The 21,116-nt window shown below is 38.8% G+C and overlaps 1 protein-coding gene across 1 annotated transcript in view; it reads left to right on the top strand.

Moving 5' to 3' along the window:
- Positions 1-21,116, top strand: part of CC2D2A (coiled-coil and C2 domain containing 2A) — a 3,655,067-nt gene that overhangs the window by 1,240,230 nt on the left and 2,393,721 nt on the right. The window contains exon 15 of the mRNA XM_044062582.1: positions 12,411-12,637. Coding sequence (XP_043918517.1) covers positions 12,411-12,637 — 227 coding nt within the window. The remainder of the gene's footprint in view (positions 1-12,410; positions 12,638-21,116) is intronic.

Raw genomic sequence — 21,116 nt, 5'->3', positions numbered from 1 at the left:
AATAGGCATTATCCTTCCAAGAACTGGTCTTTCCCTGATCCTGGCAAGCAGGGTCGCTCTAGGCCTAGGGGTTTCAGATCTTCCAGAGGGCAGGCTTCTGCCCCTCAAAGGACTAAACAGTGGCATCCTCCTTCTGCTAAATCGAGGAGTTCTAAGCCAGCTTCCCAAAGCAAGCATTCTCAATGACTCTGGCCTTCTTGTGCCTACCTCTGTGCAGGCCCAGGGTTTCCTTTGGTGGGAAGGTTAGCCAGGTTCGCAGGGGTATGGTCAACCATCACAGACAGTACTCAACATAGTAAACCAAGGTTACAAGTTTTATTTTCACACCTTCCCTGTTCTACAAAATTACCCAGACATTCCCAGAACTCTCAGGGCAGAGGTAGAGAATCAAATTTCTTCTCTAGTGACTATGGGGACTCCAGAGCCAGTTCCTGCAAATCAGGCAGGCCTAGGTTTTTATTCAAGACTTTTTCTGGTACCCAAAAAAGGGGGCACCTGGCGCCCTATTCTGGATCTGTCTATTCTAAACACTTTTCTGGTGATTCCGAAATTCAAGATGTTCACTCTTCAACTTTTACTGCCAATGTTGGACAAGGATTCATGGCTGGTAACTTTGGATCTCAAGAAGGCTTACCTGCACATCCCAATAAGGGAAAGTTGCAGGCAGTTTCTTCATTTCAGGCCTGGGGAGCAACACTTCAATTTCTCTGTGCTGCCCTTTGGCTTATCTACTGCTCCCAGAGTTTTCACAAAGTGCCTGGCACTAGCCATTGCTTTTTGCAGGCAGAGGAACATTCAGATTTATCCTTACCTGGACGACTGCCCCTTTCAAGCAAACTCCCCAGAACAGTTAAAAAAGGATTTGGACATTCTCACTTCTTTGGATTACACCCTCAACGAGAAGACGTTGAAGATGGTTCCTACAAGGGAGATTGTTTTCCTGGGAGCGAGTCTGAATACAACCACCCAGGTGGTATTCCTCCCTCAAGACAAACAACAAGATCCGTCGGCTTATTTCAAGAACTTGGTAAGCATGACCCAGCTCTCTGCAAGGCAATTCCTGAAAGCACTGGGGTTCATGGCTTCATGTATCCTTATGATCCCATATGCAAGGCTGCATATGAGAAAACTTCAATGGTACCTCAAGAACCTTTGGTGTCAACACACATAGGACTTAGACTTGATTCTTCCCCTTATTCCCTGTCTACAAATGGGTGGGCAACATCCTGTTCTCAGAACAAGGGTCTGCCTTTCCGCCCACCACCTGCCAGCCAGACTCTCATCACAGACGCCTCAGATGTTGCATGGGGGGGCACATCTGGAAGGCAGGGGCAAACAAGGGACTTGGAGCACCCAACAGATTCATCTGCACATAAACTTAAAAGAATTGTTGGCAGTGCAGCAGGCCTTTCTGGCTTTCAAGGACCTACTCTACCCTGGGACTCTTCTGATCAGGACAGACAACACCACAGTCATATGGTACATCAACAAGCAGGGGGGCATTCACTCTTACCCTTTGTGCAGACACAGCATGAAACTATGGTCCTTAGCAGCTTCCATGGACATACATCTCATAGCCCAGTATCTTCCAGGGAGGCTAAACTCCTTTGCCGATCAATTGAGCAGACATGTTCTTGATCCTCATGAGTGGCAACTGAACAAGATCATTTTCCAACACATCACTCAGCATTAGGGCACTTCTCAGGTGATTCTTTTCTCCTCTCACACTAATCATCTCCTTCCAACCTTCTACACCAGGGAGTTTCACGACAAAGCATGGAGAGTGGACGCTTTGTCCTTCCCATGGACACGACTCTCAATGTATGCCTTCCCCCCTCTGCCTCTTCTTCCCAGAGTGCTGCTAAAGATAAGGGACGAAAAACCAAAGGCTATTCTTATAGCACCAGATTGGCCTAGGCAGCATTGGCATCCCCTTCTTCGCAGACTTTCCCAAGCTCAGCCTTGGCATCTTCTCCTGGTACTAAATCTGTTGGTTCAGGAAGGGGGAAAGTTTCTTCATCCTCATCTTCAAACTCTGCATTTAACTGCCTGGCTAATACTTTAAATCTTTCCCAGCAGGTGGTTAAAGTTCTTGCTGAAGCCAGGAGGCCTAGCACCAGGAAATCCTATGCAGATAAATGGAAGAGATTTTGCTCTTAGATGCAGGCTAAAGGAGAAGAGTCTTCTCAACCTTTCTTTCCCTCATTCTTGATTATCTAGCAGGTTTGCTTAATGGTGGACTTTCCTTTTCTTCAATTAAGATTCATGCTTTAGCAATTTCTGCTCATTGTTCTTTTGAGCAACCAATTTTTTCTCACTCCTTGATGAAGCAGTTCCTGAGAGGACCTAGTAATCTTAGACCTGCCAGAAGAGCTCCTACTCCTGCTTAGGATCTTAATTTTGTCCTGGAGAAGCTTACTCTTCCTCCCTTTGAACCTGCTGTTCCTTTCATGGAAGACTGCCTTTCTGTTGGCTATTACTTCCACCAGAAGGGATTCGGAGCTGCAAACCTTAATGGCAGTAGAACCTGTAATTATTTTTCATACAGACCAGGTTTTTCTGAGAACTAATCCCTCCTTTATGCCTAAGGTGGTTTTCAGTCTGACACTTAACCAGTCTATTCATCTGCCTACATTCTTCAATAACCCCCAGAATAAAGGGAAAAGGATTCTGCACTCTCTTGTTGTCCACAGACAGTTGAGATTTTACTTAAAAAGGATTAAGCCCTTTCGGAAGTCTCAGCAGTTGTTGGTTAGTTTTGCTCCTGGGGCTCAGGGTAAAGCTATTTTCAAACAAACCATCTCCAAATGGATTGCTCATTGTGTTCACTTTTGTTGCCTGCTGCATGGAAAGGTTCCCTCCCAGGGTATTAGGACCCATTCTACTAGAGCATCCTCTACTTCTGCAGCTTTTTTAGAGGTGTGCCTACTAAGGACATTCTAGAAGCAGCCACTTGGTCTTCTGTCCATACTTTCACAAAGCATTACAACCTATCTTTGTTTTCTAGGTCTAGGGCTGGTTTTGCCTCTGCAGTTTTGCAAGGCCTCCTTACCAGTTCTTAATTTGTGATTCTTCCTCCCCCCTTTTGTTTTCTTCCTGGGCTTTGGGAATCGACCAATATGTTAAGACTGCAACAGTGAAACATGAAGAACATAGTACACTTACCATAAATGTAGATGTTCGAGTGCATTCATTGTTGCAGTCCTGATTTCCCAACCCCTATCCCCCCTTTTTTTTTCCTAAGGCACAGACTACTTATGCTATTTTTGGATGGCTTTTTTCTAGGTTGTTTCCTTCCTGGTTTGGCCTTCTTTTGGGGGTTCCTGACAGTTAAGGCAAGAAAAACTGAGGAAATGGCGTTGGCCGCCACCCTTTATACCTGACGTTCTGACATCAGTTTACAACCGACGGCAGCCGACATCATATAACAAGGACTCTGGTATTTGGGCCGACTGAGGGCTACCAGGAGCCGGATAACCCCTAGGTTAGGACTGCAACAGTGAATACACTCGAACATCTACATTTATGGTAAGTGTACACAACTGTACTTTCCACTTCCCAGCCCACCATTGGTGTGCTGTAAAAGCTATTGGAGATTGTACCAGGGACACCAAGTAAAAATGTTACATTCAGGCAGCTGAAATGGTCGGAAAAATAACCATTTCTAAGTACAAATTAAATAATAAAATAGAAGTCAAAAATGTTTAGACACAAAGTTAGTTAAAGTTCAAATTGATAAAATCACATTGTAACAGACATTTCATTCATATTCATCTAAACTTTGAAAATGTGCAATAAACAAACAGCAATTTATTGGTCTGAAACTTTGGACATAGCAATATCCAAGTTTTAATGCTCAACTGAAATTCAGCCACATAGTTCAACAATCATATGATGAAACTTAAAAGTTAAAAGCAGGTATAGAATCCTTTTATCCATCTTAAAAATGAAACCGTCTCAGATAGTTCTGAAATGTAGCTGCCAAAAGTTCTGCACAGAGATAAGAACTCTACTACTTTGGCTTCAAAGATCAGGAACTAAGAAATCTGAAACTACAACTCCTCAAAGCTCTAACACAATATTATGACTTGGCACTCTGTTCTGAAACTCTACCAGTTTTCCCAACAGCGAGGTCAAGTGACAGTAGTCACACTCAAGTCTTCCAAGTGAACCTAAAGAATGAACTTTAGAAGCAAGTCATTAGCAACATTGTTGGAAATTATTTGTAAGTTGATTAAAAATACAGAAATAATGGGTACAGAAAATGTAATGCAACTACCCGCAGTCCAAATAACAAAATGCAGAATCATTTTGATTCAGTGAAATTAGTTTTTGCAACTGTAAACATTTCGAAAACTTGCTGAAACCACCTTCAGCAACAGTAAGAAAACGTTTTTTTTTTTTTTTTTTATACATGTGGGCATGCCCCCTACACCTCCCCAGGTGAGCACAGACACCCTACCCGAGACTTTATATATATATATATATATATATATATATATATATATATACACACATACACACACACACACACACACACACACACACACACACACACACACACACACACACACATATATACATATCACTTCAGAGTTTGCACAACAGTGGCAAAAAAAATGCAAACTCCACTGTTGGCAAAGTTAGTTTCACTGAACAGTGTTCCCACATTATGTTCGGAGAAACTAACTTTGCATGTTTGACACGGTCTCCAAAAAGCAGTACTAGAGAAACACATAGAGCAAAATAGTATGCATAAAATTAACCAATTTGTAACCAAAATTGTCTGCTGGCAGCTGTCTGTCTCCATGCTGGACTTAATCCTTCTTTGATGCAGTCCCTCACATTGGACACATCTAGGGAGGAATGAATAGTTATCTTTCATCTGTACTTGTCCAAGGCTGATGGTGTCTGGTACAGTGCCACTACTATATAATTGTGTCAGACTAATTCTTCTGTTTATGGAAGCTCTGCGGGCATCCCTGAAGCACAAGCTTCTTATGAGGTTGGACATTCCGGTACTAGTTTTTCTTCTGGACAAGTGGTAACCCATTTTTACCCCATTTGTGGAGAAGCTGTGTATATCTTTGGAAGGTTTGTCATCTGCTGCATATTTATGGTGGTGGATCATATTTTGAGGGGGTTGAATGCTTTTAGTACATGTTTCCATTCATACTTCAAGCCTCCCATTTACTGTTCCTTCTTTATTGAGACACAACGTCTGTAGTATTCAAGGGGGGCAGTCCTCCAGAAGTTGATCTATTGTATGCCCACAGAGTCATAGTTCTGAGTTCTGCTTCAACAAGATTGAGGATGAGTAGTAAAGGGATGTATTCTCAGTGGGCTGAAAGGTGTGTTCTTACATATACACACTCAGTCTGTTGATTGCTAGAAATGATAAATTTCGACAAATCAGAGCTTATTCTTGTCACTTTATGGTGGCTTAGAAGAACCTTATTTCACACACTTCAAATCTTGGCTCTTAAAGAGATGACTGTCCTCCAGGTGCTGGGGGGCTATGTCATTGTGGTAAGACTGTCAACTCCGCCTGCAGTTGTGGTTGCTGAAGTATTGATTGCTGAACCCCAGATCTCTGAAATTAGGAAGCTGCCAGGAAACCATTCACTTAGCCACTACTAAGACAAAGTAAAACTGATTCTCCATTTGGTATGAGAGATATCCTTTCTGCTCATTTTGTAAATTATCAGGTTTACCTGACATTTCTTAGGCAACTTTCTAGCAGTAACTTGAAAATGTTTTGGCCCAGCATAGACTAATTGAACAGTTATTTAAGTAAACTGTTCATCTCAAACCTCAGGTATAAAAAACATCTTTGCATATAGGCCTGTTCTCATGTCTGACCCATCATCTTTTTCTTGGAAGGCATTTTTCTGTTAAGTCATCACACTGGTTTAGTTAATCTTTAGGTTAAGACTTAAGTTTGCTTGGTGCTCACAGTCTTCCTTAAGGACTGCTTTTTTAATGTAGATTAATCATTTTCTGCCTAAATGGTCTTTGAGCCATCACTCACACTTTTTTTGTTTTGTTTTTGTCCCACTGGTAAAATTGGGAAGAATACTTCATCCATACCCAGAATATTCAATGTCATTTGTAGCCCCAATTTTTTTTAAGTCTCTGACTTACTGAAACAATTCAACTGGAGCCCTCTAAAAACTCTTCCCCTAGATGATGCCATCACCTACTGTAATACAACATTTCTAAACCTTTTAGACACCTTTGCCCCCTTGAAAACTAAAAGAATTAAAAGCAATACCATCCCCTGGTTAAGTAAAGACACCTTAGCTGTTATGCACCTGTGTGATAAAGCCTTGAAACACCACCATAAAAATAAAACCCTAGTCACCCTAAATGAATACAAAATACTCCGCAACAGAGTTAAAAAGATCATCACTTCAGATTGTAAATCCTGTTATACCACACTCCAAAACAACCACAAGACTAACCCTAAAAAATTCTGGGATAGTATCAGAAAGGAAAATCTTTGCCCCGATCATAATGCTTCCGATATCGATTTAGCCTCCCAATTTAACAGCTTCTTCATCGACTCCATAATCAAATTAACATCATCCTTCACAAATAACCCTACTTACTCAGCTACACCTTCCACTATCTCCTACTCCTCCTCAAGTACTTCCACCTTCCAGCCTCCTCTCTTCTCTCAGAAACCCATCTCAGTATCAACTATAAAAAAAAATTCCTTCAGAAATTAAAACCATGCTCCAATGCTCCTGACAATATCCCTTCCTTCTTCCTAAAGACAGCTGCAGAAGCCATTGCCTTCCTCATCTGTATTCTTAGAAACCGGTCATTCCAAGAAAGGCATGTACCCCAACTCTGGAAAAAAAGCCTTTATTATTCCCCTCCACAAAGGAGGAAACAATAACAATATCCCCAATTTTAGACCCATCGCCATCTTATCTCCCATCTCCAAACTACTTGAAAAGTGTATCCACCTACAACTCTTACCGTAACTCATCGACAATCACCTGCTAACTCCCACACAACATGTATTCAGGCATGGTCACAGCACTACTACCGTGCTACTCTTCTTCCTTGAAACTGTGAGCAAAGCCTGCGACTCCAGATGTATTGTATCTACCCACCTTCTAGACCTTTCTAAGGCTTTCAATACCATCTCTACCAACCTTCTCCTAACCAAACTGTCGAATCTAAATCTAATACCCCCTTCTATCACCTGGTTAACCAGTTACCTTTCCAGTAGGCAACAAGCAGTCAAATGGAAGAAAGCCATTTCCCCATTCCTCAGCACCCCCACTGGTGTACCCCAGGGTTCCATATTAGGTCCCCTGTTCAATATTTTCGTAAATGACTTCCACCACACCATCCCCAATGCAAACATCGTCCAACACGCAGACAATTCAACAGTTATCTGTACTGCTAACTCCACTCCCACCCTCATAAAATTAACCCAATATGCCTTCTCATCCACTGAACAATGGATGTTAGATAACCACCTGGCACTCAATGCATCAAAAACCAAACTCATGATATTCACCTCTTCCAAAACCACAGTTATCAACAAAAATTCATTCTCCATCACCAGTCAGAATAGCACTTCCCTTGAAATAGTATCCAGTACAAAACTGTTAGGAGTTCTCCTTGACAATCAGCTTAAATTTGATACCCATATACAAACAAATATTAAAAAAACACACTGAAAACTTGGTGTGTTCTACCGCCACATTCGCTGCCTCACTCCATCTACTAGATTCCTTCTCTCTACCACATATCTCATCCCTTCTCTCCTTTGTGGTGCCCCCCTCCTAACCCACCTACAATCTTCTATTAAAAAAAACTCTCTTCCTGCTACAACAAAATTGCCAAATTCACCAGTGGACACAGATCCTCCACTCATCATTGTATTGCCCTCCACAAACTAAATTGTCTAGAGCTGCCCAATTATCTTATCTACACTCAAAGGCAAAAAATGTAGAACAGTAACAACGTGCAGAAAATAGCAAGAACAGTGTACTCCAAAATCACTCGAAGCCGATGATATCCACAAATAACACACTTTATTCACTAATAATCACTGTGGTTGAGCGCTTTCATCTGTGACAATACAGATTTCATCAGAACCAATTCCTTACAGCAGTACATTCTATTTATACAAGACTAGGCGCCAAAAATCAAAGAATTGTAAATTGAGTCTTAAAACAGCAATGATCCCTTAGAACCAAAACTCATATAGTACTAAGTAAAGTGCATACTGAAATATTATATACTTATTTCAATGTAAAAATGCTAAGATGTTTAAAAATGTATATATCTAGTAGATGATGTATATAATATTATGTATATAATTTTAAAATACGTACATTAATAATAAAAATTAATTGATAATATTAAATAAAAATCACATTGATGATGAGTAAAATAATAAACCTCCAATACACTCACATCTTGCTTAATGGATCGATATGACACTTATAATAATGTGTAAAGATCAAAATACATTACTCTGAACAGATATAGCTCATTATCAAACATATTAACATAGTGATGTATATTTCCTTTGTCCCACATAGGTAAAATCGTCCATTTAACAAATAAACACTGCCTGTTGTAATAATATATTGAAAATATATTAAAAAGATTGTGGGAAATTAATTATTTTATTTATTTTAAAAATCTAAATTTGTTACTATAAAGTGCATGTAGTGCAGTAGCATTAAAACTAAGTGGGTATTACCTGGTAGTACTTAATTCAATGCTAACAAGGGTTTTATGCTAATGAAGTCATTGATGCCAGGTCGTGTAGTGGCATCAGTACATATTTGCCATCTACTTTCTTTCCATGCAAGAAATATCTTCCAATTTCCACCTTTATCCTTAACATCTACTTGGTCAATAATTGAAAACCTAAACTCATGCTCTAACCCTTTTTCTTGTATGTGTCTGTATAGTGCATTTTTTGTGTCCTCTCTTTACATAGGCAAAACGGAGAGGAAGATGAAGAGGCGTATATACGAACACATGTACAGTATTAAAAGAGAGGACACAAAAAATGCACTATACAGACACATACAAGAAAAAGGGTTAGAGCATGAGTTTAGGTTTTCAATCATTGACCAAGTAGATGTTAAGGATAAAGGTGGAAATTGGAAGATATTTCTTGCATGGAAAGAAAGTAGATGGCAAATATGTACTGATGCCACTACACGACCTGGCATCAATGACTTCATTAGCATAAAACCCTTGTTAGCATTGAATTAAGTACTACCAGGTAATACCCACTTAGTTTTAATGCTACTGCACTACATGCACTTTATAGTAACAAATTTAGATTTTTAAAATAAATAAAATAATTAATTTCCCACAATCTTTTTAATATATTTTCAATATATTATTACAACAGGTAGTGTTTATTTGTTAAATGGACGATTTTACCTATGTGGGACAAAGGAAATATACATCACTATGTTAATATGTTTGATAATGAGCTATATCTGTTCAGAGTAATGTATTTTGATCTTTACACATTATTATAAGTGTCATATCGATCCATTAAGCAAGATGTGAGTGTATTGGAGGTTTATTATTTTACTCATCATCAATGTGATTTTTATTTAATATTATCAATTAATTTTTATTATTAATGTACGTATTTTAAAATTATATACATAATATTATATACATCATCTACTAGATATATACATTTTTAAACATCTTAGCATTTTTACATTGAAATAAGTATATAATATTTCAGTATGCACTTTACTTAGTACTATATGAGTTTTGGTTCTAAGGGATCATTGCTGTTTTAAGACTCAATTTACAATTCTTTGATTTTTGGCGCCTAGTCTTGTATAAATAGAATGTACTGCTGTAAGGAATTGGTTCTGATGAAATCTGTATTGTCACAGATGAAAGCGCTCAACCACAGTGATTATTAGTGAATAAAGTGTGTTATTTGTGGATATCATCGGCTTCGAGTGATTTTGGAGTACACTGTTCTTGCTATTTTCTGCACGTTGTTACTTATCTACACTCAACTAACATATGCTCAAAAACTCATCTTCAGTCCCTCTCTCTGCCCCTCCCTTGCCTCGACCTTTACAGTGCACCTACCCAACAGACTCCTAAGAACCAATACTCAGAATCTGATTGAACTTCACAAACCTGCCCGTCCAACAGGCAAACCTCTACTCTCTTTTTCCTTAGCACGTCTCAAACTCCCTCCCACCTCATATCTGCCTCACCAGTGGCCCCTCCACCTTTAAAACTCTGCTCCACTCACACCTAACATCTCTCTGGGAATGCTCATGTTCCTATCCTGCATAATGTCCCAAGCAGCTACCATACTCCCTACCCCTTCTCCCTTTCTTCTTTTATCCTAACTCAAATATCTACCTCCCCATTTTCCTGTCTGTCTGTACTTCCCCTAACTCATCTCTCCCTTACCTCATTTAACCTACATACCCCCCCCCCCCACACACACACACACCCACACACACACACACACACACACACACACTGATCATATTTCCCCTGTGGGAACATATATATTTGTAAATAGCTACTTTAGTTGTAATTGACTTGTAAATGCCTACTTATTATTGTAATAGATTTAACATCTATGTTAGCAATGATGGGGCTATATATTTGTAAACTTTTACTAATTGTTATATAATTTCTGTTTTTATCTTCTAAATTGTATCATCAAATACTTTGTTTTCGTGTACTCTTCTTGTACTATAACAACCTGTTATTTTATGCATTGTATCTATGGAGCTTTTCTCCCCAGGACTCCATTGAAAATGGGCCTTTCGGCCCAATGGACCATCCTGGCAAACAAACTTCAAAAAAATAAATAAATAAGTTGGTTCAGTAGGTTTTTTTTTTTTTTTATTATTTGCTTCTGGAAAGAAGGGTTTTATGGATACCAAACAGATTTTGTGCAAATGGATTGCCTGTTGCATTGACATTTGTTAGCCGAAAGCTAATCAACCCCTAGTAAGGCATTCTACTAGGGAATTTCTATCAATAGTTGCAAGTTTTGGGAATGTGTCAATGACAGACATCTGTTTTGTTTCCATTCAGCTATGTTGCATACTTTTATCTAGCACTGTACATTGGACTTTCATTCTTGGAACAGAGTATTCATTGGCATAGCTGCTGTTATTGGCATTTTAGCCAGAGATCACCCTACTACTTCCACTCCTTTGTATTCATTTATGGCGGGTTCCTGCAGAATATGAAGTAATATACTTACTACTCATATTATGTGAAGTTATAGCAGCTTTGTAGTGGGTGCTTCATCTTCTCATTATGCTCCTCCATGTGTGGGACATTGTAGCTGACACTCTCTTGGTGGTATAAGTACATTTCAAGTTTCATTTTTTTTTCTTTATCATTGTGTGTTTGCTTGAAGGTGCAACCCTGGTTCAAACAAGGGTAAAAACTGAAGATAACCAGGACATGAGTACCTAACTCTTCACCCTGCTGCAAAACTGCCTTGCATAAGCCGGGTGATATGTATGCCCAATTCATTTGACTTCAAGACATCTTCAAGAAGAGTCATGTTGTGGGTGCACAGAAGAATGCACCAAAGTGTTCTGTCCTCTTCAGAGCGCCATCTCAAAGATAATCTAATTTGGGGGTGCTTGCTTATCTGTACTTTCTTATTATTCACTTTATCTTTGTAAAGTCTTTCTAGTCTTATGCTGCTGTATTAGGGCTTGCAGCTTCGTTTTACCAAAATATGGGAATACAAAGGAAAACTTTGTTCAGTTATGTCCATGACATCACAAATGTAAAAAAAATGTCATCTCATCTATGTAGGATAACTTTCTTTCCTTATGGTTTCCTTATTGAATCAGGGGGAAAATGTACATTAGATTTAGGTACTGCATGATAAATCTGAAGTATTGTACATCACAGTACAGTTTAGTGAATCTGAGATACTGTATTTTGTAATACTGTACAGAGAAAACTAAAGTTCTTTATACCATAGTACTGCTTATTTAAAGTGATTTAATATATACTGCAATAACATAACGTATGATAACTGGCTTAATAAAGTTTTGTGTACAGTACAACTGATGCATTGTATTCCGCCACTGAGTATAGTGCATGATGAATACTGATACACTGTATACCACAGTACTGTATGTCAGATTAGGCATGCAGCATACTATATTGTCGAATTGCATTCTCCTGTATTTTGGGGTTATCTTAGTAGTTCAGAAATTTCTAAAAGCAGTCTTTTGCGCCAATGTACATTACATTTTAGTTTCTTAATTTCTCTCAGTTGTTAGTATTTATTAAAATGAAAACAGAAATCTTAAAAATGTGAAATGTACTGGTTGTTTTATATTTGCATATCATATGAGGACATTATTCATAGATATCTTTTTGGATTGCAGAAAGCAAAGAAAAAAAAGAAAAAGAATGAAGATCAAGAGGAAGCTGCAGACATTGAACTTGGAGAGGAGTTTTCAAAGCCAATTCCTCCAGAATCAGTGAATAAGCTGCACATAGAAGAAAAAATACGGAAAAAGGCTGTAAGCATTCGTAGAAAACCTGGAGAACCTATATTAATACCAGAGTTGAGTTTCTCGGGACACGTAACACCAAATGACCAGTGTCCAAGGTAATGGGCTAGTTGTTGCATGGTAGTTTAAAGTAATTTGCAGTTTTAGTAAAAAGAAGAATGCTGTCAAAATGATTTTATTTAAGATTTGATAATCAAGGTATTGCACACAGCCCTCAGGATCATTGGCAGACCCTGCTTAGGATTAACTCAATAAATATATTTATATCTATCTGTGTGTGTGTGTGTGTGTGTGTGTGTATATATATATATATATATATTTATATATATATATATATATTTATATACATATATACATATACACACACACGCACACCACACAAACACACCAAAACATCCTATTACAAAACAGCATATAAAATAGAAACCACCTCCCTTTAGGCATTAAGTTTATGCCCACTCAGGGCAGGTTTGATACTAACATTAGCACTGATGCCTAGATGTCTGTGAGCCTGTAGTTTCAAGTTCCAATGTAGTTCCACTTGTTCTAAATTAATTGTTGATATCTGCACCCCTAACAGTATCAAAGACATGCTGTAATACTCTGAAGTTAAACTATGGTGTGGTAGCTCAATAATATGCTTAGCTAATGCATTCTTAACATTCTTAGTTCTTATCTCATACAAATGCCTACTTACCCTGTCTCTCAGTCTCTTGATGGTTTTACCCACATAAAAACATGGACAGAGATTACAGGTAGCAGGTAGCCAGATAAACTACTTGTGAAGTGGTTCAGTCAGCACAGAATTAAAAGTCATATTGGGATGGATAAATTCTTGTTGTTTAGTTCTAACCTTGCAAACCTTACAAGTTCTATAGGAAAAAGTGCCTAGTCTATTCCCTCTAGGTCTCATGTGATGCTTACGATTGCATAATAATTCTTTTAGATTTCTGCTATTCCTATAGATAAATGGTTCTACTTGAAAACATCGAAATTCATATGGTCGAGACCATATCATAGAGTGTTTAGAACATTGATGTTGTCAAGGGGAAGAAAAAGGTAAGTAAAAAAGGGAAAAAGCTAGTGTTTCTGCAGGGCAGCAAGGTGCCCTGCACACTGTGTCTGTGAATGTGCCATCTCTGTGATGGCACTGCAGACAGGGTACGAGAAATCTCCCATTTAGCACTTCTGCATATAGCGCTAAAATGGAGGTTTCCCTTTACCCCACTGTAGTGCGATCTCGGAGTTGGTATATTAAAGTTGGGGGGTGGGAGGTGCAGGGGGCGAAACCCTCCTGCATAAAATAGTTTTTAAAGTTTTTTTTCTTTTTTTTTATGTTCCCTTTGAATCTTCGATGGTTTGAAACTCGATGTTCTAGTCTCAATGATCAGAATTTCGATGTTTCAAGCTTTCGATGATTCATAGTGGAACCAGATAAATGTAGGTGTCTCCCCAACAATATCAACCGTCTGTTGAGCTGTGGTTAAAAGATGTCAATTATTCTTTATGATGTTGCATATTATGTTCACATCAGTCATGTACGTAGTAATAAAAGATACGCTACATCTAGAGGGAGTCTTTAAAGAGGTGGCTGTAACTTGAGTATCATTATCAACAGCTCTAAATGAACCCATCTTATTGGCCAACACTTCAATCTTATTTACAAATGTTTTACTGTAGCCTCTGTCTTGAAATAACCCTGTGAGTATATGTGTCTCTTTTTTAAGGTTATAGTATCGATATTTTAGTAAATGGGCTCTTAACAATATCAAGGAAGACATGCCTGGGATGCATGCTACCATTGATTAGCAGTCCATTTCTCCAGCATTTTTTATGATATAGAGGGGTGGAGATGTCTCCATTTGACTCTCTTGTAAGTAAGGCTTCCAGGAAATCAGTCTCTGAGTATGAATACTTAAGGGTGAACTTAAGAAAGTCAGTAGTGGACTCTAAGTTAGAAAGAAACCTGTATAGTAATTACTCCTCCCCGACCACAATAAAAAGACGTCATCCAAACAAAGTCTGTAAAATTTAACATGTCTAGAAAATTCATCACTAAAAAGATGTTTGTTCTTCCAAAAATACATGACCAGGTTAGCACAGGAGTTTGCACATGGGGTGCCCATAGCGACACCCCATTTCTGCAGGTAAAGCTGTTTATCAAATATAAAAACATTATTCTCTAGGATCAAGTCTAGAAATGCGAAAATCAAATTAGTAGTGCTAGTAGTAAAGACACATTCAGCAGTTAAAATTTCTCTTATCACTTCAACACCATAAGTATTAGGAATGGATGTAAAAAGGTTTTTGACATCTAAAGTAACCATCAAATATGAAACAGCATCAGATTTGTGTAGAAAGTCAGTCAAATCCTTCAAAAAATGAGTAGTGTCTTTTAATATTGTAGGCAACCGAGCCATAATCTGTTTTAGTCTCCCCTCTACGTACATAGAGGTTTAGTAGCCTAACCAACACCCGCAGCAATAGGTTTCATGGGCTGTTTAGATGGATCCTTGTGAATTTTAGGTAGACCTTTCATAATGGGTATAACTGGGCGGGTTACATTCAGAAAATGATGTAGAGACTCGTCAATAAATCATGTAAATAGTCCCTTATACTTCTCAAAATTCTTTGTACAAAAGAATAGTCTACCCTCAGATGGGTTTCCTCATCTTCCAGCAATAGTGACATGGCTTTTAACTAATCAGCCATATTCATTACAACAACAGCCCCCCCCCCCCTTGTCTGCTGGTCTTATGCAGAGCTCCAACATGTTTTCTAAATGGCTCAGAGCTTGTCTCTCAAAAGAGTTTAAATTGTAGAAGCTATTTTTATGGGGGAGGCTTAAAATGTTGTATAAATCTTTTTCACAAGTTCGTACAAACAGATCTACGTGGGGTGGTAGTTGAGGATTAAATGTTCTAGATCGTCTATAAGCTGGTATATTGGAAGTTAGTTGTGTACCAAACAACAACTTAAGCACTACCATGCATGTAGACATTCGTAGATCTAATAATACATCACTTACTTTAGCAGAAACACCTGGAATGAAGGATAATCCTTTATTTAAAACTGTAAGTTCCGCGGAGTTTAATGCATAATCGGATAAATTAACCACTAAATCATCGGCTGTCGTACTACTCACCGGAAATCTCTTTGAGGAATGTTTCCTCTGCTGTCTCCCTCTGCTGGTAGATTGCACGCACACAGTTGTTCTCTGACAGGTAGAGGTAAGAAACCACCCATGTGGAAGGAAGGGAGTGTATTCAGTCTCGCTCCTATTCTCTCAAAATTAAGCGCTTCCTGATTCAAAGGAGGAGTAGAGTGATCTGTCACGGTAGTTGCCATGGCACTAACAGTCACATGAGAAAAGCTCCCATTCAAATCACTGTTTGAAGCAGAATGCACATTTTCCTCTCCTGAAATAGTCATCTGGATAGAAAGGAACATGTCCGATGAAGCAGGAGAAGTAGGAGTCTGCTTGGGCCATACAAACACATTGCCCAAGCGGAAATCATTATAGTTCCTTTTGCAGCTTCCTTCATTTCTTTTGTTGCAATCTAGTTCAAACACCATGATATTGGATAGAACAATATCTATCATATTAATGTGTCTCCCTTAAAATGATGTAACATATCCTTCTGTGTCTGTTCTGTTTGCTGCATCTGCTCTTCAGCACTTTTTCATGTAGAACTTGTAACGTTTGCAAGGTTATAACTAAACAACAAGAATTTGTCAATCCCAATATGGCTTTTACTTTTACACCAAGATTCTGTGCTGACTGCACCACTTCACAAGTAGTTTATCTTTCTACCTGTAATCTCTGTCCCTGTTTTTATGTGGGTAAAACCATGGAGAGATTGAGAGACAGGGTAAGTAGGCATTTGTATGAGATAGGAACTAAGAATATTAAGAATGCATTAGATAAGCATATTTTTGAGCTACCAGACCAATTTTTTAGCTTCAGAGTACTACAGCATGTCTTTGATAATGTTAGGGGTGCAGATATCAACAGTCATTTAGAACAAGTGGAACTACATTGATCTTGAAACTACAGGCTCACAGACATCCAGGCATCAGTGCTAATGTTAGTATCAAACCTGCCCTGAGTGGGCATAAACTTAATGCCTAAAGGGAGGTGGTTTCTATTTTATATGCTGTTTTGTAATAGGATGTTTTGGTGTGTAAAATGACTTAGAATTAACACTATGTCAGGATCTGAAGAAGCGTGTAACACGCGAAAGCACTCACCTTTGTTTTTATTTTTATCTTTTATTAAAGTGCACTTTTGTTGTGGCTGCTTACTGGTTTATGTTTTTTGCTTACATAACACACAAGGAACAACAGTTCTTGTTGTCAGCAGTACTAATGTACTGCACAACACTACACTTTATTTTTTTGCAGGGGGCAAGCCCCCCCCTGCACCCCCTGCAAATTGTATATTCCAACTCCGAAATCACAGTACAGTGAGGAAAGGGTTGAATTACCAAAACCACACTGTACCATGATCTCTGACAGTACGTCGAGTTCATAACATCGCACGCACAGTGCATTCGCTGATATGAACTTTCAATATGGAGATGTTCAGCGAGATGGACATTCGAAAATCCAAATTTCGAGTGTTCCGTCTGCGAAACATCTCTGTTCGTAATATTCATAGTAAACCGTTATGCACCTAGTTGACTAATAAAAACTGAACTTTAAAATATGTTCTACAAAATAATAAAATAATAAGGTAGTCCACAGCTGAGTTAAAAATGGAATATCCTTTATTGAAAACAAACAGGCGATCCTAGTTGAGTAAAATGAAAAGCATTAAAGACATTCATTATTTGTGTATGATCAGGTTATTTGGAGCAAGGGAGTGGTTACAGAGGGTTGTTTTGTTAAGAGGTAATAAAAAGCATTAAACTCATTCCTTTAACCAAGTCACCTTTCCCCCTTAACACCATAGTGTAATTTGAGATTGTACTACCTTAGAACTGAAACTAAAAAGCTACAGACAAATTAAAATATATAATATAAGAATACCTTATTAAGGCTAACCTACTAGTCCAAACTTTATTAATTAAGAAACCAGCTCACTAAATAATTAACTTACAAAAAGATCTACCACTAGACATCTATCAGAATAAATATTAACTTACAAACTGAGCAGTTTTAGCAAAGATCACTTTCATAACAAATAAATACTTCATCAGGTTTGTGTGTAGAAAACATATCATAGTATTAATGAACATCTGTATAAATCTACAGGTGAACACCTATGTAGGATAGGAAAAAGAGACAGAGGTGTAGCCCTACTGTACAAAAATAATCTAAGCATCCCAGATGTCACAAATGCAAAAATAGTTTTAACTAAACTTTTCCTTAATTCTAAACAGCAGATAGGCATAGTAGGTGTCTACATCCCACCAGGGAATAATATCTCTGACCTAGAGCACATCCTATAATGGGCAAATAAGCTCTTCCCCCAAGAAACAATTATACTTGGAGACTTTAATATCGATTGGTATTCCTGTAACTCAAACACACCCACAAACCACATTTCTCTCTACTTCTCCCAACTAATCCAACACACTACACGGGTAGACAAAACATCCAAAAAAGAATCAATCCTAGATTGGATATTCACCAATCAACCCAACCTCTTTCAACTCACAGGCTGTCTCCCTGACTCCGGCAGAAAATAAACTCTTCCAAAACCCCATCATATCAGCAAATCAGAAACAAAAAAAACTCAATACCCAAGAGTTCACATATGCACTCAAAAGCTGTAGATGGGCACCTCTCAAATAACTCCCATTAGACAAGGCAGTGGAGTTATTTAACTCCACCTTCCTTAGCATCATTAATAAGCTTGCCCCACCTAGAACAATTAGGATAAACCCAACTACACCCCATGGCTAACCAAAGAAACAAGAGCTCTACTAAAAGCAAGAGACCAAGCCTGGAATAATTGATACTATCACTATCATCAGAAATACCTAAAGTGAAGAAATTCTGCAAAAAACATACAAGACAAGACAAAAAAGAAGATTATGCTAAAATACAACTAGAACACCAAGGAAACCCACAAAAGTTCTAGTCAACAATCAAGAAAATCCTTCAGCCTGGTCAAATCACTGCCTCCTCCCCAAACTCTGACAACACCATAGATGACATACCCACAGTTTAACAAAATTTTCACCAATTCTATACTCAAACTAACAAACACTAGCCACTACCCCCACTCCTCTCTCTCCAGCACAAAATGACAGTAACTTCTCCCTACAACCTATTCCTACTGCCACCATAAAAAATGCATCAAAAAACTCAAAACAGCAACCCTAGCTGCAGACAACCTACCCACAGACTATTTCAAAATCGCTACAGAAGCTATTGTGTACCCTGTCTTCATTCTTATAAACCACTCCATCACTGAACAACAGGCCCCATTTGTCTGGTAAATAGCCCACATCATTCCAATACATAAAGGTGGCAGCTCTATAGACCTTTCCAAATACCATCCAATTGCTATCCTCTCTCCACTATCAAAAATTCTGGAAAAATGCATCCATACCCAATTCCTCCACTATCTCCTTACTAACAATCAACTATCCAAAACTCAACATGGATTCTGCCCACCCCGTAGTACAACCACTGTCCTTCTGAGTTTCACTAACTCTATAAACCTTCTCAGAAATGAAGGTGACCTAGTCTCATCTCTCTTTCTGGACCTCTCAAAAGCATTTGACACAGTCTCACACTCCAGACTATTAAACACACTATCAGAATTTAAAACCAGCCACTCCACACTCACCTGGTTCCAGAGCTATCTCACTGGGAGGCCGCAAGCAGTCAAATGGGGTAACCCCTTCTCCCCACTGCTGTTGCTCACCTTAGGGGGTCCCACAAGGATCCATTCTTGGTCCTCTTCTCTTCACATTATTCACTAATAGCATACATACTGCCACTAATGAAGCCATGTTAATACAATATGCTGACGGCTCTACCTTAATTTATGCAGCCCTAGCACTCCACCATCTCAAGGGAATAACAGAGCAAGCCTTCTCTAAAGTAGAAACCTGGCTAACCAATGCCCAGTTAATATTCAATCCCAACAAAATGAAATTCATCCCGTTTCACTATACAAGATCCCCAGACCTCTCTTCGCTATTCAAAATCACCTCAGCGAACAATACCATCATTACCTCAGTCTCCCACACCAAACTCCTAGGAGTGGTAATAGACCAAAACATGAACTTGGATCTCCACATAAATCAAACAATCCAACAAGTCCACAAAAAAATGGGTAGCCTGCACAGGAACAAACTTTTCCTCACAGACAAATCCAAAATCTCCATTGCCAGAACCCACATTCTCCCCACACTCCTATATGCGTCTCCCATCTTTACTAACCTCAAGAAAACTTACATAAACAAACTCGATAGCTACTATAGTAAAATTGCAAAGTTCACTACAGATCCGATCACTGTCACACTGTCAGGGAACTCTCATGGCTATAATTCCCCAACCTATTAATTTTTAACCAGCTGTCCATGACCCACCAGATACTTAACCAATCTGAAAAAACATCTGCTCTCAAAGGCCTGCTTACTCACTGTTCCGATAACCGGACCCTACACTCCAGTAACAAAAACCTAGTAAACATCACTAAAAGTAGCAATAATGCTGGTGACCCACTATACTCAAACAGTATCGCCAAAGTCTGGAACTCCCTACCCATCTGTATTAGATACCCCTCCAGCATAACCAAGTTTAAGAAACTTCTAAAAGATCACCTATCAGATATAATATCTAACTACACTTCTATCTACTCTATAGCTCCTGTACCTGCCTTCTCTTTTACCTATATCCCCTTGTCTTTGTCGCAGTTATAAATTGTATTCTGTCAGATGACATACTAAATGTACTGTAGAGGCTTAAGAAAATCTAAGACATGCTGTACTGTATTTGTACTTTATTTATGTGTTAATCTCATCTCTCATGTATACATTTTTGTTGATTAATCTCATGTATATAAATTGCTTTATTGATCTCTGGTAGACTGTAAGGAGATGCATATAAGCTGTATAGTAAACTTTCATTGTTGTACTAGACCTGTATTAGTAAAAATGTACTTTGCTGGAGCTTTTCTCCTCCTGCCTCCGCTGAAAATGGACACTGTTGTCCAGTCAGACCATCCTGGTAAACAAATGTTAAATAAATAAGTCATCTTCTTCTTTTGGCTTTTCCCGGTTAGGGGTCGCCACAGCAGGTCATCTGTCCATTCATGATTGGCAGTGGAGTTTTACGGTGCCGAGTTGCCAGCCCGGCGCCCAACCTTTCACAGAAGGCACACACACGCACACACTCACACCTAGGGCCAATTTAGAGTGTCCAATCCACCTACTGCATGTCTTTGGGATGTGGGAGAAAACCGGAGCACCCAGAGGAAACCCATGCAACCACAGGGAGGACATGCAGACTCCACACAGAAGGCACCCCAGCCGGGAATCGAACCGGAGAACCTCTTGCTGTGAGGTGGCATCGCTAACCGCTGCACCACAGTGGCCGCCCAAATGTTAAATAAAT

The sequence above is a fragment of the Protopterus annectens genome, chromosome 2.part1 (genome assembly GCF_019279795.1).
Source record: "Protopterus annectens isolate FY-2018-M chromosome 2.part1, PAN1.0, whole genome shotgun sequence".
NCBI lineage: Eukaryota > Metazoa > Chordata > Ceratodontiformes > Protopteridae > Protopterus > Protopterus annectens.
This window is presented reverse-complemented; position numbering and strand designations above follow the sequence as displayed.